The sequence below is a fragment of the Neoarthrinium moseri genome (assembly GCF_022829205.1).
Source record: "Neoarthrinium moseri strain CBS 164.80 chromosome Unknown scaffold48_Wmoseri_CBS_16480, whole genome shotgun sequence".
Lineage (NCBI taxonomy): Eukaryota > Fungi > Ascomycota > Sordariomycetes > Amphisphaeriales > Apiosporaceae > Neoarthrinium > Neoarthrinium moseri.
In genome coordinates this window covers 294,235-308,835 of record NW_026055162.1, presented here as the reverse complement: position 1 = coordinate 308,835, position 14,601 = coordinate 294,235, and the positions used below count along the sequence as shown (strand labels likewise).

The following is a 14,601-nucleotide window of genomic DNA, read 5'->3' as shown; positions in this document are numbered from 1 at the left end:
GGGGGGGCTCAGAAGACGGGAATCCCGATGTGTACTACCGCTATGCCGGCATCGTCAACGGCCGACGATTGCGTTCGACATGAGCAGTTGTCTTCACAGCTGCTATAGAGTCGTGGCCCGAGGCGCGTCAAAGGACAGTGCAGCTCCAACTGGGTGAACGGTGAATCCCGGCAGATAGGCTCTACATCTCTCCGGATCGTCGCGACGCACGAGAATCAAAGTGTACTGGGTGCGCCACGTCAAAAGCAATCCGGGTTGGTTTGGCCCAAGTTGGAGCAGCTTGAGTGGGCTCCGCCCCACCACTTCGACAGCCATATTGCGCTCCCCGCGCTTGACAGCTTCAGGCCATTTGCGTGAGCCTTTCCAAGCTGATGGCCAATATCACCTTTCCGGGTTTCGACTATTGCACACAAGGTTCAATGCCCGGGGAAGCTCAACGTCAACCGCCTTCTGTAAGTGCCTCTCACCAGCCAGCTCGCACCATCGCGCTCAACGGGGACTAATCCGTCAGCAGGGGCCCAGGAAGGGCAAGTCGCAACCCTTATGGATGCCAGGCACATGAACTCAAGTGTCCACGCCGGGCCCGGTACTCGTCGCTCTATTGGGCTATACTGGCGGGGCCCCACCTGAGTTGCCCATGTACTGGTTGCGTACTGGCTGCCAGTCCACGAATCGACTTGTCTGAGGTGGGATGCACAAAGCTGTCCGCCGGGCTCCCATACGCCCGCGAATCCTGCTACCTGCAGGACGACAAGTAAGGTACGACGTGCCACTTCTATCCTCCGGGATAGTCGGCAAGATTCGAAGACGCAAGCACAGTTCTATCTAGCCGTGGGACTCGACGTGACAACGATGCATCTGGTTGGCAACCATAGCACCGTCGTATGTAGGTTAGTAAGATTTGGTACGACGGGTACATAATCAATCGCCATGCATGGCCCACTCCCAGATCGGACGAGAGGCTTGCTCGCTTGGCTTGATAGCCAAAATGGAAAGACGACCCGGATTCATATCGCATACTAGTGTCACCTGCAGCCCAAGTGTTCAGAGTTGCATCGCAATCGAGAAAACGAGTCAGGTCCTTCCCGGGTTCCGTCTCGAGCACGTCAAGACCCTTCCACTGCCTCCCGACGAGACGGCGGAAAGGGACTGTGGTCTCCGTTCAATGTAGGCAGAATAGCGTGTCATTTCAGTTCGGTCGTGAACGGGACGGAGTCTCCTGCCCGATCTGCACGCATGGGGGATGGCGGGTAGATTAAAGGTTATTATTGGCAACGGTCAATGACGGGACGACGTGCGGAAATGCGTAATGATCTTTGCAGCGGGCATAGACGAGTCGCCTGGGGCCTGCAATGCAGATTTGCCATGCTGAAGATCCACGACGGTTGTAGCCGACCAGGTGTAACATTGCACACGCAATGAGCAGCCAGCGCCGAGTATGGGGTGCGAAAGTGTCTCCATGGCTGCAACAACACACCCTCCCCGCTGGCCGCCCCCGGCTTGGCAAGTTGTAAGTCCTTCCAAAACACCGACCGGCAGCCGGGGAGATGAACGAGGCATGAAGAACCATCATAATCCCCGATGGACATTGCAATGTTCTCTTCACAATGCTAGGGGCTTACAAAGAACCATTGCAGCTGAGTGTCCGGCCATCCAATATGAGCGCACGAACACCGCTCCCATTGCTGACCTGCAGCCATATGCAGGGCTTACTATTCACTCAGTTGGGATCCAATAGCCACTTGGCCGTTGCGTGCCTCACAGGAAAGGCCTTACAGCCAAGACCGAACTCTCAGGAGGATGCCTATGCCTCCTCATTGGCAGCTGAGGCAATGGTCCGAAGGCATACATACTGCCTTACATTAGCCGGCTTTCTAGAATTTCTTGAGCCGTGGGCTACCAGAAAAACTATCCGAGTTAGGCTTCGTCCCTGGCTGTCACACTTCTGATTCCTAGTCGATAGTCTGCATTGGCGCGCAGGAAGGGGGGGGGGGGGGGGGGGGGGGGGGGGGGTGTGGGGAGGGCGGGGGGTGCGAGGTGGTGGTTGGGCTGTTAGTGGATTTGACTGATGGGCGCTGGGATTCGCAGCGATGCTGGCCTACGATCTCGGGCGGGGCCAGGTCCGGGTCCAGGTCGGCCGAGGACCTGGGCTGACTTTTGGGCACGGCGGGGCAAGTCATGTAGGATTCAACTGAAGATGCAGGGACGTTGTCGAACGGCCAAAGGTAGAGAAAATCGATGTCTGATGCTCTCGTGTTTACATGAGTTTGGTCTGATGTCTATCCTATCGGACACCAAGTGGGAAGACGCGCGAAGCGGCTTGTACTGTCGTCTCTATTCAATAGTTGTAATGGTTGCTTGCTTGGCGGGGCAACAGAACGGCCTTGCGACCCGTTCGTCTCTTCTCCAAAAGCGGCAAACAGCGGGGCTGCATTCCCGTCCACAGGCCAGGCCACAAGGGTCGCCGGGTGGTAGAGGGAGGCTGGTAGGCTGGCGTTTCGGGTGCGGGTGCCACGTGCTGAGATAAAATACAACATCGTTGTGATGCTGCCGCAGATACATACTATACATGCTTGGCTGCAATACTCGTCAGAGACTATATAATCCACAGCAGCACCACTTATGGATCTATATAGACGCATGTTCCGGACTCCAGTTGTACTAATCTAACTAATTTTCCAAGCGCACGGCGCTCCCTCACTTCTATACATCACTGTTGCAGTTTTGGCGGACGCCCACGACAGCGGCCAAGCTAGCTGCCGGCAAAAGTCTACGTAATATATCCCACTATAACCCAATGTAACCAGATACAGCTGTGCTCTTCCTCTCTGTACAAGTTTTCGTTTATGGACCAATTTCCGTTAGGGAGAGAGCGTCTCGACGTTCAGTCGTTAGTGCAGTTTCAGCAGTTTCAGCACGCCATCTCATCGACAAGGTTTTCCCGCCATCTCAGATGAATTGTTAAGCAGTGTGCCAGAGTCAAAACCCAAGACATGTTTTCTCTAAAGAAGCGAATCAATGAGACAAAAAGGCGGGGAGCCCGAGGGATTTATTTGGTGGTATTGTCTCTCTTCGACGTGTCGTTATCGAGTGACCATTTCAAGTACTCCCACGAGAAAACCCCCTGAAAAAGTTACTCCCAACCGACAGAGATCCACACTGCCAGACGGAACGGACGCACGACAGAGAGGGAAACATCTTCTCTAATTTCCTAGGCGAAGGCCCTTTTAATGACTTCCGATACCTTAATAACGCCGTCATCCCGTGACCCGGCACACCTGATCCTTTTGTCGGAGTCATGGTCCATCCTTCCATTAATGCGCACACTGTGTGCCGCGGTGCTTCCGAGAAATATTCTGACAAAGCATGTCTCTATGCGTACCAATATGGCCAAGGTATTGCAGAGGTCTCGCTCTCCTCGCGCGCCGCTCCCGGCAGACCGACCCTATGGACCTACTGAGTCTTGAACAGCAGAATAGCACAGTGGCCAAGGTAGAAGTAGATGAAGTGCTTCGTCTCTGCAGCGGATATCAGCCCGTGGCCTCGGGTTCCGAGTTTGGGTTGAACTTGTACTCACCGTGAGTTACGTAACTTCCAAAGTTTCTGCCAACGATACAGTGCCATGTAGGGCCCTTTCGGTCATCGAACTGCGGCGAACAATGTCAGTCACCGGAAGGGTATCAGAGAGACACTCAGGGGGTGTCATCTTACGGTCCTCTTGATGTGCTGGGCGATGTCCTTCTCGATCGAGAACTTTTGCATGGCCTCCTGAGCTAAGAGTGGAAAACGTCAGCCCCGACCGCATACCAGTCACCGGTCCCATGTGTAGTGGTGGTGTGACGTACCAACTTCGATAGCTTCCTGCTGCATATCATCCGTCTGTTCACCATCAGCAATCCGTCCGCACACCAGAGCCTGCTGCTCCTGCTGCTGCTGTATGTCGGCCGGGACATACCATGTCGGCGGACTTGATCTGAGCTGTTGGTCTCGGTCAGTATGGGATGCGATGCGATGCGATGCGACGCGACGAGCGGGTCCAGGTATAGGACGGCAACGAACCTTCCAACTTGTCGCGGCTTGCAACCTCCCGGGTGGCCGGGGGCGGGGACTTGCTTTCGTCGGCCATGGCGTCGATCGGGGAGTGTCGACTGCTGTGAACAACGGGGTTCGGGTTCGCGGGCTTTCGTTCTGCGTTGTCCAAGGTATCTAATACTGGAGTGAGCCTCTTTGTTCATCGGAGGGCGGAGGGCGGATCAAGGGCGAGCAGCCCCGTCAGACGCGGTCGAACCTACCCAATGCCAAAGGGGCCGAGTGAGTCCTGGCGCTCCAAGTGTATGCGCGGCGCAAACGATGCAAATGACGGGAAAGACGGTCGGTGCTGCCCAACAAAGAATCTCTGAATCGTTTGTTTTGGTGACGGAATCCAAGGCGGTCGGCGGCTCAGCCAGTTGGGGGCCGGCGATTCGGGCTGCCCAGTATCACTGGACCAGACTGGGCAGACGGCTACAGGGTCGACAAGGGGGCTTACAGCGAGGGCAGAGGGGGCAGACGGTGGTAGAGGGTGCCCAGGTGGCTGGGCACGGGCCTTTTCCCCTGTGAAAAGCGCCCATGGTGCAACGCACTTGCCACTGCCAGACCCCCAGAGAAGCCGCTGAGGCGCCCAAGGAGAGAGACGGTGGGGAAAGGTGCCCCCCCCCCCCCCCCTGGTGGATATTCTTTCCCTCCGATTAGATAACGCGAAGAAAAAAAAAAATAGAAAATACAATAAACTTGCTGGAATATTTACAACTACAAGCTCTGCCATCTCCTCCATCACTATATCGCAACCACACAACACTCAACCCCTCTCCTCCCCTCCCCTCCCCTCTTCCCTCCGTGTGTAGCAATCACAGCCATATCTGTGCACTAGCTGCACCACACACAAGAAGACGGAATGGAGCAACCACAGGCCTCGCAGGAGGAGTCCTCCCGTATCTTTGTCAGGAATCTCCCCCCGACCATAACCGAGCCAGAATTCCGCAAGCACTTCTCCCACGGCTCCATCACCGACATCAAGCTCATCCCCCAGCGGAGAATTGGCTATGTCGGCTTCAAGACCCCCGACGAGGCAAAGAAGGCCGTCAAGCTCTTCCACCGCTCCTTCATCCGCATGTCCAAGATCGCGGTAGAGCTGGCACGACCTGTAAGCCCACACTCCCTTCCCCACTGGTCCCAGTGGCCTTGCTGACATGACCTGCTCTTAGATCTTAGATCCTGCACTCTACAAGGCAAGGCAGGCCCATAACACCTCTCACGCCCCGCCTCTGCCGACTTCAAAGGCACCCCAAGCGACGGGCGACTCTTCTGCCGACCCGGCGCAGAAGAAACGGAAGCGCGACGATCTCGACGAGGCAGACCCCAAGCTTCAGGAGTTCCTCGAGGTCATGCATCCCGGGAACTACCCTGCCAAGAAGGTCCGGGAGGAAGAGAGTCTGGACGCCGTGAAACCCCTGGTCGTTACCGACGGGGATTCTGATGGAGAATATGAAGAAGTTCCCAGCCGCAAACTGAAAGGGGCAGAGCGTGAGCCCATGGCGAGGAATGAGGAATTATCAACCCAAATAAAGGCTCCCACGGGTCGTGTTGGCTCAGACCCCGACGCCTCAGATTCTGCTGGTCTTCGGCCTGAATCGGGTGCTATGGATCTGGACGTGCCCTCCAACAACGACGACGTGCCTGGCCCTGCTACCGACGATGATTGGCTTCGTTCGAGGACAAATCGACTCCTAGACTTGGTTGAAGACGATGAAGGCTTGGCTGCCCTAAGCCGTGGCGCCGAGTCTGCCCCGGCTCCTGCGCAGGATATCAAGGCATCAGAACCTGTCCCAGTATCAGAAGTCGAGACACGGCCAGAAGCCGCCGCCGGAGAGGATGCTGCCGCTGAACACCCCAGGCCCCGGCGACAGGAGCCAAAGGAAGATTCGGTCCTTGAATCCATTCGCAACACGTCAAGGATATACGTCAGGAATCTGCCCTACTCGGCAACTTCGACAGAGCTGCGCGAGTTTTTTGCCAAGTTCGGCGATATCGAAGAGGTCAGTACGATTTTTTTTCTGCCATTTGGTTGCTATTCAATTTCGCCTATTCTGTGATGAACCCCTGATAGGGACAGCATATGCCTCATGGCGTTGATGACTATCCCAGGGCCGGTATTTTAGTAGATGCTCCGAGTCTGAGAATCACCCCACTCCTTCATTAGACACTTTGTAGTTAGTTTCTCTGCATTCCTGCTAACTGAAGACAGATTCACGTGCCGTCGCCTCGCGGCTCCACCAACAACAACCAAGGATTCGCCTTCATTTCGTACGTCGAGCCCGACCACGCAGTTGAGGCATTCCAGCGCGCAGATGGAGCAACTTTCCAGGGGCGGATGATCCATATCATCCCGGGATCCGCCAAGCGAGTCCAACAGCTGGATGAGTACACACTGTCTAAACTTCCTTTGAAGGAGCAAAATCGGCTCCGGAAAAAGGCAAAGGCTGGGTCGGCATTCAACTGGAACTCCCTATACATGAACCAGGATGCCGTGCTCAACTCCACGGCTGACCGCCTTGGCGTCTCCAAGTCGGAGCTGCTGGACCCTACCAATGCCGATGCGGCCGTCAAGCAAGCACTTGCAGAGACGTCGACGATCCAAGATACCAAGGCTTATTTTATTGCAAACGGCGTGGATCTGGACAGTTTCAAATCCGCTCAGCGATCTGACACTATAATCCTGGTCAAGAACTTCCCGTACGGAACCTCTATTGAGGAGCTGAGAACGGAGTTTCAGGAACACGGACAGGTCTTGCGAGTTTTGATGCCACCAACTGGAACTATTGCTATAGTTCATTTCGCCAATGCGGCCGAAGCCAAGACGGCCTTTGGGAAACTTGCTTATCGTCGCTTCAAGAACAGTATCTTGTTTCTTGAAAAGGGGCCCAAAACATTATTTGTTGAAGGGGCACCACAGGAAACGTCTTCTACCAAGACTGATGGCAAACAGAAACTGTCTGCGGAAGAACTCATGGGACGTGGCGTTAACGAAGAGCCTGAAGAGTCGAGCTCCTTGTTTGTCAAGAACTTGAGCTTCAATACTAACACTGCGCAACTGCATGAGGCTTTCAAGCATCTCGACGGCTATCGATCTGCGTCGGTCAAGACAAAGACCGACCCAAAGAAGCCTGGTCAGGTACTCAGCATGGGTTTTGGCTTTGTCGCCTTCTCCAACAAGGCTTCTGCTGAAGCGGCAGCACAGTCAATGGATGGCCAGGTGCTCCATGGCCACAAGCTGCTCGTCCGGACTAGCCATGGTGGCCAGGATGCGGCCGAGCAGCGGCGCAAGGAAGATGCCGCCAAGAAGGCCGCGAACCGAAGCACAAAGATCATTCTGAAGAACTTGCCCTTTGAGGCGACAAAGAAGGACATCCGAACTTTGATGGGTACCTACGGGCAATTGCGCACTGTGAGGTTACCAAAGAATGTTCAAAACCGGTCAAAGGGTTACGCCTTCTGCGAATTTGTGACAAGTCGCGAGGCTGAAAATGCAATGGCAGCGCTGAAGGATACTCACTTACTCGGTAGAAAGCTGGTGCTTGAGTTTGCAGAGGCTGAAGCAGTCGATGCCGAAGAGGTCATCGCAAAGATGACCAAGAAGACGGGCTCCCAGAACGCCAAGGTCTCCCTGCACCAGCTTATAGGAGGGGATCGGAAAAAGATCACTTTAGGGGACGAGGAGGAAGGCGAGGGAGACTTTTAGCCCAATTTAGTCTATGGTGCTAATTATGTTCAATTTGCAGGGAGCATGGCCACGTTCCAAGACGTTCGCAGGCGCTCATGCAACCTCCCTTGCTAGGAACCATTCTCCCGGGCCCAGGTCCCCGGCACGGGTGCATCACGCTTTGGGAGTAAGACTAACAACCCTTCCATCGACACCCCTCCCCCTCAATACATGGCTACATGTCTACAAGTCCTAGACATCCGATCGTCTGTATGTGTACGGTAATCAAAGTCGCATTCCGACCGCTACAGTCTTTGTCCCCTCGAGTCCCCGGCCCGAGATACTTGGGACACAATGAAGTAGTACGGTAAATTGAGCATTCTTTGGGTAAGTCCTTGTCATTGTTTCTGTATTTACCCTCTCCTCTCTGCGTCCTCGCACCCTTGCTTGCCATTTGCGTCGATGCTACCAGGTCTCGAAACATCGGGGCACTGGCCTAGTCTCTCGATGGTGGCGTTTGTCCAGCTCGGGTCTATTCTTCAAGGACGCCCTCGAGGAGTCTCCAGGGTGGGGCTCAAGGGTGTTTGTCCGTTAGTACGACAACTATTGCTATTTTTCGTACCTAGATAGGCCAGATCGGTACGGGCGGTCGTAGTGTATTTGAATCCTTATAAGGCATGTGATCTTCTTCCTTCATGCCGGCGGTTGTACCCGGGGAACCACTCTCGCTCATAGTATTCGTGACTTCTTTTGCCACTGCCATTCCTTTCTACATATCTGAGTCTACCTCCCAGCGTTCTTGACTTCCCTCGAGGCATTCACTAGGATTCTCCATCTCTTCCTGAGGCATTCTTGTCGCGGTTTCCGGTTTCTTGAACATATTCTTCTTCCATAATGCTCACGCGAAGTGGGATAGCAGCCCACCGATATTCACCTGACGGTGACTACGTGTACGATCACCACCATGAGATGACACAGAACCTACGAAGACCACTTGGTGAATCAACTGGCAACTCACAGCAGCACAACTTCGGCTCTCTCGCATTGTGTCAACAGAGTCATCTCTCTCTATCACCCCCATTGCACTCAATCCCGACACCACCTATACTTCCAACTCAAGCCATAACGTCGACATATGGTACTAGCTTTCGAAACCAACGGTCATTTCACCGAAATGTATCACTGCGGGACTCACCAATGGCACATTCAAGAGGCGGCCGGAACCCTATATACTCATGGAAACACTTTGCCGATTACCGCTCCAAAGTCACACAGAAGGAATCGGAAAACGAGGACCCAACATGGCCCCTTTACCTCGAAGATGCTTTCCTTGATGGTGAGTGGCCTCAGTATCCTTGAACAGACAATAACAAAGTCAATTAACACATGCTTCAGCTCTACTTCTCATCCCACTCATGGGAAGACAGAAGTTCAGCTCCAAAGGTGTACTATATGGCCGTAACATGCTGCTGACCGAATATCTGTGGATATGTCACTGGCTCTTACATCCTCCGCATCCAGGCGAGATTGTGCCTGTAGGCAAGGCACGGGAGAAGCACCCCATGTACAGAGGTAGAAAGCAAGTGTCTAGTCACATCCAAGTCCTGAAGGGGTTCTTTCTCACCCATCCGATTTGTAAGTGCTACGCTAGGACGATCTGTCCACATCTGAAAACTTACACTCGTATAGTCCACTTCCTCTTTCCGGCCAAGAAAGACGAAAAGGAGGAGGACAGGAGACGCGTCAAAGAAGATGAGGGCGAGATCAAGTCCTTTAAGAACAACCGCGTGCTCATCGCTCTAGCCGATGGTCGTCTCCCTGATGAAAGACCTAACTACGACTACTTCGCCCGCCTGCTGGCTGGCGACTCGGAAGTTTTCGTGCGACCAAAGACTTGTTGGATCTACGTTTCCTCGTCAGAGGTTACGTTAAGCGAAGATAGCAAACGAGCCTTCGCGGCTGACGGTACCTGCCTGGAAGCGGATATCGTCACACCTGACGGTACCCGCCTCGAATGCAAAGGGGACTATCCGCATTTGTTGTTGAATAGTAACAAGGAGACCAGGAGGGACCTAGACAGGAGCAGGACCGAGGGGGAGCCGCCAAAGCATCTGCTCCATGAGTACACCAGAACCCTCACTCAGAAGGAGTCGAGCTCGGTGAAGGAGATCTCCGCCAGGTGGGACGACCGCTTCCCTGACCTGCGGGACAAGCTAGTGGCCGCCCTCGATGATACGCATCCCTCGCATGAGCGCACGTCCCGTTGCGTTATCGGCCCCTGCGACACGGTTCACCTAGACGTCGTCCTCGACCTACACGCGACCAGCCAGTTCCCCTCGGGCACGCACCTTGAGGGCGCTGTCGAGCTGCAGATATGCCGCCCTGAGCTGGCGAACCACCGCTGGCGCTCTTTCACCAGCATCGTGAAGCCCAGGGAGCTGGAACTGGGCGATAGCGAGCCGCCGTTCTGGAACTGTGCCACGCCGTGTGAGATCACCGGCCGCCAGAGGGACGTCATCGTCGTCCCCTTCCCGGCCACGAGCTGGGCCAACACCTTCATTCGGCTAGCGAGCTACGTGACTGCGGAGCGAGAAAGGCGAGAGCGTCGCTCAGGCCGGGATTCGAGCAGGCCCAAGAGAGATGATGGGGACGACGACAAGCACAAGCCTTCCGGCAAGGTGTACACTCCCCTGGAACTGCTGAGCCAGGTCGCCATGTACCAGGAAATCTGGTCGGCACCCAACGACGGGTCGAAGAAGCCCAATTGGACGCGGCGCTCCATCATACTCTGGACCTTCTCCAACGTCCACAGCAAGACGGACGAGAAGGGCAAGACCTCGACGGTCCCGCCTGGGACCAACTGGCGGTTCTTGACTAAGATCGACCCGACGTCACAGTACCACCAACAGCGCGCCTACGTTACCGGATCGCCTAGTCTCTGCCGGGATCATGTCATGTCGCCCAACCCTGGCTACACGCATCACATCAACGCCACCATGCACGAGAACTTTAGTTCAGCCTACGATGCACCTACTATCACATTACAAGGGCAGCAGCAACAACATACATCCCACCTGGCCGGTCTCAACCTGCTGGATACTTTCTCTCCCGGCGGGCTGGCCACGCCGCCGCCCACGGCCTCCCTATCGTCGAGCTACGCCCACAGCTTCGACAGCGCGACCATCGCCAGCAGCACCGACAGCCTGCACAATAACAGCAACAGCAACAATCACCATCACCACGTGAGCTTCCTGTCGGACACATCGGGGACTGACAGCAGCCACGGCACCGTGCTGGCCGACCACCACGCGGACCCCTTCCTGGCAGGCCTGGGAGCCCCCGGTTACGACGATGCCGACTGCGATCCCAGCCTCCAGGCATGGGCTAGCGCCGCTACAGGCGGTCTACATGGCCTGGACCCCGTCGCGCAGTGGGCGACGACGTATGTCGACAGCCAACAGGGCAGTCTCGCCTGGGCAGACACGAGCGGCATCGGCGCGGGCAGCGGCGGCGGCGCTGGTGCTGACTTGACAGAGAGCAGTCACTGGCATGACGCGAGTCGCGACCACACGCCGTGGACAGACGGCAAGGACAGCTTCTGGGCTACAGGGGCTGCGGGCTCGAGCTCCAACGAGGCCACGGGCGAGCTCCCAGGGGAGCAGCAGCAGAGCCATGATCCCTGGGCCACGAGCACCTCGTCGGCCTGGCTGCAGTCCATAGCAGCGGTGGCGGACGCAAATAGCAACATGCGGGACGCATGGGACGACGCACACGTGCACCACATCCTGGCATCGTCGACCTCGTCCGTGGGGTCCGCAACATCCTCGGCGCTGCACCTGCATCCGAGCCACGCTACGGACGCCGATCACCATCTTCACCACCACCAACAACAACTCCGACATGATGACATCCACAACCACCAGCAGGGGCACGACCAGGACTGTGTCACCTCGATGCTGCAGCATGGCGGCGGAGGCGGCGAGGACTTCTCCGCCTCCATCGACGGCGGCGCCGCCCCCACGGCCACCACAGCCACCAACATGTCCCCGATGCGGCAAGCCGGCCAGAAGCGGGCGCGGGCCGAGGAAGAGGACGGCGATGACGCTGGCGACGGAGGCGCGGCATACCCATGCCACTCGATCCGCAAGCTCACGCACTCGAGCAGCACCCGCGCGCCCGCTGCCGTCATGCTGGAGTCGCCCCAGCACGAGGACGAGGCACAGCCGCCTTTCCTGTAGGCCGACGCGATGGGGTCTGTCTGTAGGACGCCAGAGGTCTGGTGCTAAGCCGGCGCAGTTCAAGATTTGCGCCGCCGCATACCGCATACAGCAGAGATCGCACCCACCTAGCGCGGGTTTGGCTCCGGGGCTATCATGGTCAGTCAGTCAGTCACTCACTCACTCATCCAGTTGGGGGCAAAATGACAAGCTACGATGAGCATGCCCACCCCAAAACCGCTGTTGGCTTTGTCTGAGTGTGTTTCGGGCTGTTATTACTCCTATTATTACTATGTCACCTGCATATTTGGGCGGGAAGGTTGGCCCATAAAAATTGGCCTCGAGATGGACCAGAGGATTGCAGGTCTTGGGATGGGGGGAGGGGTGGATGGGACGAACGCCGTGCCCCATTTCGTGTGTGGCATGTATGTCATACACTGGGGGTCTGAGGTCTCGTGAAGGAGAATCCCCCCCTTTCTTCCCTGCCAGGTGGTTCGAGTGTGCCTTGCCCTGGAAATATTGATGGGGGCCCAGGGCTCTCGCTACCCCGTTCTGGCCGGAACCTGTGAGGCGTGTTGGGAGTGTTGGTTGGCGAGTATAGCATCGGGCATTGGAGGATCCTAGCTTGCGGGCGCCTGGTGCCGGACTCTCGGGTCACGCCGAAATCGGCAGGAACGTTGTACAGTAGCTTTCACTTCTCAGGGCCACGGATATTAGGGAAATGGCGTTGGTGGGTTCCGGATTCACATCACATCACATTGTGAGTATTTTAGAGTTTGGGGTTGGTTTGGTCGGGGTTACAAGGTCTGCATTTGTGGTCAGTGTTCATCTAATACCGATTTTCTTCACTCGAGGCCAGACGACTCGGCCGCTTGGCCGTGCCACAATGTGCGCCTTTTTAATCTATAGCATGCTTTGGTTGTTACATAGACTCAACCTCGCCCAAAGCAAGTTTAGCTCTTTTTTTCCCTCTCAGCGGTTAGCTGTGTTAGATTTGGGTTGCTAATTTGGGCCGAGCTAGCGTTAGATTTGGTATAGAGTTGATATTCAAGCATGGTTCCACTAAAACCCCTGCACCAATACGTGCAGCTCTAAGTTAGTTGGTCTGAGCAAAAAAGCAACAGAATCCTGCGGGAATGCGCAAAACGACAGGAAATGGCCCGATAAAGAAGTGTTGGTTCGTCCGAGGAGGTAGCGAATTCGTCTCATCGTCAATCTGCACAGTAGCAAACCGTCTTCCGCGGGGGCTTATGGCGGTTTCCGCCGTCCAAGTGTTTGCTAATTGCACGGCGTTTATGCATGTCAAGATGGAGCAGGCTAACCGGGATCCAATGCTCGGCGGGCAGCCAGGCGTCTATCTCGAACCGCTCTCCCTCGCATCGAGTGACCATGGCAAGCATCGCGAGACAATCCCATTGTCCATCCGCAGGTGACGAGTCGCCTTGTAATACCTTTGGACGATCTGCGAAACAACGAGACCAAGCATTGAAGATCGACGGCGACATAGAAGGCGAATCATGAGATACTCCACTATTCTCACGCATCCCAGCGTGCGAACGAACCATCATTGCCTGTTATGGCGGATGCGGAACAGTAGCCATACTCTATTGTGGACTAGAATGGCATCCAAAAGTTAGTGGTCGCTGGAAATCCTCCGGGGCACGTGTTCTCACAGCTTGGCCCGGGGCATATGGTTTCATGTTTCACGACGGACGAGAACCTGCGCACACAAGGGGCAGAGACCGGAGGACCAATCACGGGATCGGGGTGGTCAAAGTCTTGGCATCTGTGACAGTCGCCAAACTTTTCTCATTTGTAATCCTGACCTCGGATCACCGTGGTGGAGCTGTGTGAGATGTTGCTCAATCTGGGGGATGCGATGGTGGATGGTAGCAAGGGCCAAGGCGCATGCCTGCTTCTGCTGACAGGGGAGGGTTGCGATCTGAGGCTGTGAAACCCAAAGTGTCACGAACAATAGCCAGAACCACGATGGACCTTCCAAGTCAAGCTCACCCGACGAACGCGCAACGGGAACAGGCACGACACATGGTCCCTTTCTCCGTTACTAGCACGACTCCGTGAGGCATTTAGCAATGCTGGAAAACTGACGTGAGCTGGTGAGATGTGAGGTCATCCACATTCTCCCAGCGATTCGGCACCCAGAGATGGTGTGGCTGTTGGCCCGTTGCGTGATACACGACGGATGAAATGTTGATCGGTCAGCGTCTGGTCATCAGCCAGTGCCTGCATTTCCCCCGCCGAATAGACTACGGAGATCAAGAATTGCGGACGAGGGCAAGATGGAGTGAAGATGGGATGAGATGAGACGAGCTCGGGAAGATCACCAGTGATATCCACTTTCGCGTGCTCCTCTTCAGCAGCTGCAATAAAGTGCTTGCAGCGAGGTAAGGCGAGCCGCCCGGCAGACTGATGCTGGACATTGGTCCGATATCTCGATGCTGGATCCTGGACGGGGGCTCGAGCTTTTGCTCCTGGTCGGGAAGGTTGGATTGTATCAGATTGTCCGAACAAGAGCAGAAATACACGGGTATCGGGGAGAGGAGCTTGGAGATTGCAGATTCTGCGGAACTGTAACCTTGCCATCCTACCCGACCTGGACTACCGACATGGCAGACTCTCGGAGCG

At 55.7% G+C, this 14,601-nt stretch overlaps 3 protein-coding genes across 3 annotated transcripts; 2 read left to right on the top strand and 1 right to left on the bottom strand.

Moving 5' to 3' along the window:
• Positions 1-3,530: 3,530 nt before the first annotated feature.
• JN550_010007 (uncharacterized protein) lies at positions 3,531-4,126 on the bottom strand (the record flags this gene model as incomplete). The annotated part of the gene is made up of 5 exons (XM_049308213.1): positions 3,531-3,647; positions 3,712-3,773; positions 3,846-3,879; positions 3,956-3,978; positions 4,060-4,126. The coding sequence occupies 5 exons, from the start codon at positions 4,124-4,126 to the stop codon at positions 3,531-3,533; spliced, it is 303 nt and encodes a 100-aa protein (XP_049168125.1).
• An 807-nt stretch (positions 4,127-4,933) lies between these two features.
• Positions 4,934-7,777, top strand: JN550_010006 (uncharacterized protein; the record flags this gene model as incomplete). Its single annotated transcript, XM_049308212.1, has 3 exons — positions 4,934-5,182; positions 5,244-6,074; positions 6,284-7,777. 3 exons carry the CDS (start codon positions 4,934-4,936, stop codon positions 7,775-7,777), a joined length of 2,574 nt encoding a protein of 857 aa, XP_049168124.1.
• Positions 7,778-8,935: 1,158 nt separating this feature from the next.
• Positions 8,936-11,976, top strand: JN550_010005 (uncharacterized protein; the record flags this gene model as incomplete). Its single annotated transcript, XM_049308211.1, has 3 exons — positions 8,936-9,074; positions 9,134-9,373; positions 9,428-11,976. 3 exons carry the CDS (start codon positions 8,936-8,938, stop codon positions 11,974-11,976), a joined length of 2,928 nt encoding a protein of 975 aa, XP_049168123.1.
• Between the last annotated feature and the right edge of the window lie 2,625 nt (positions 11,977-14,601).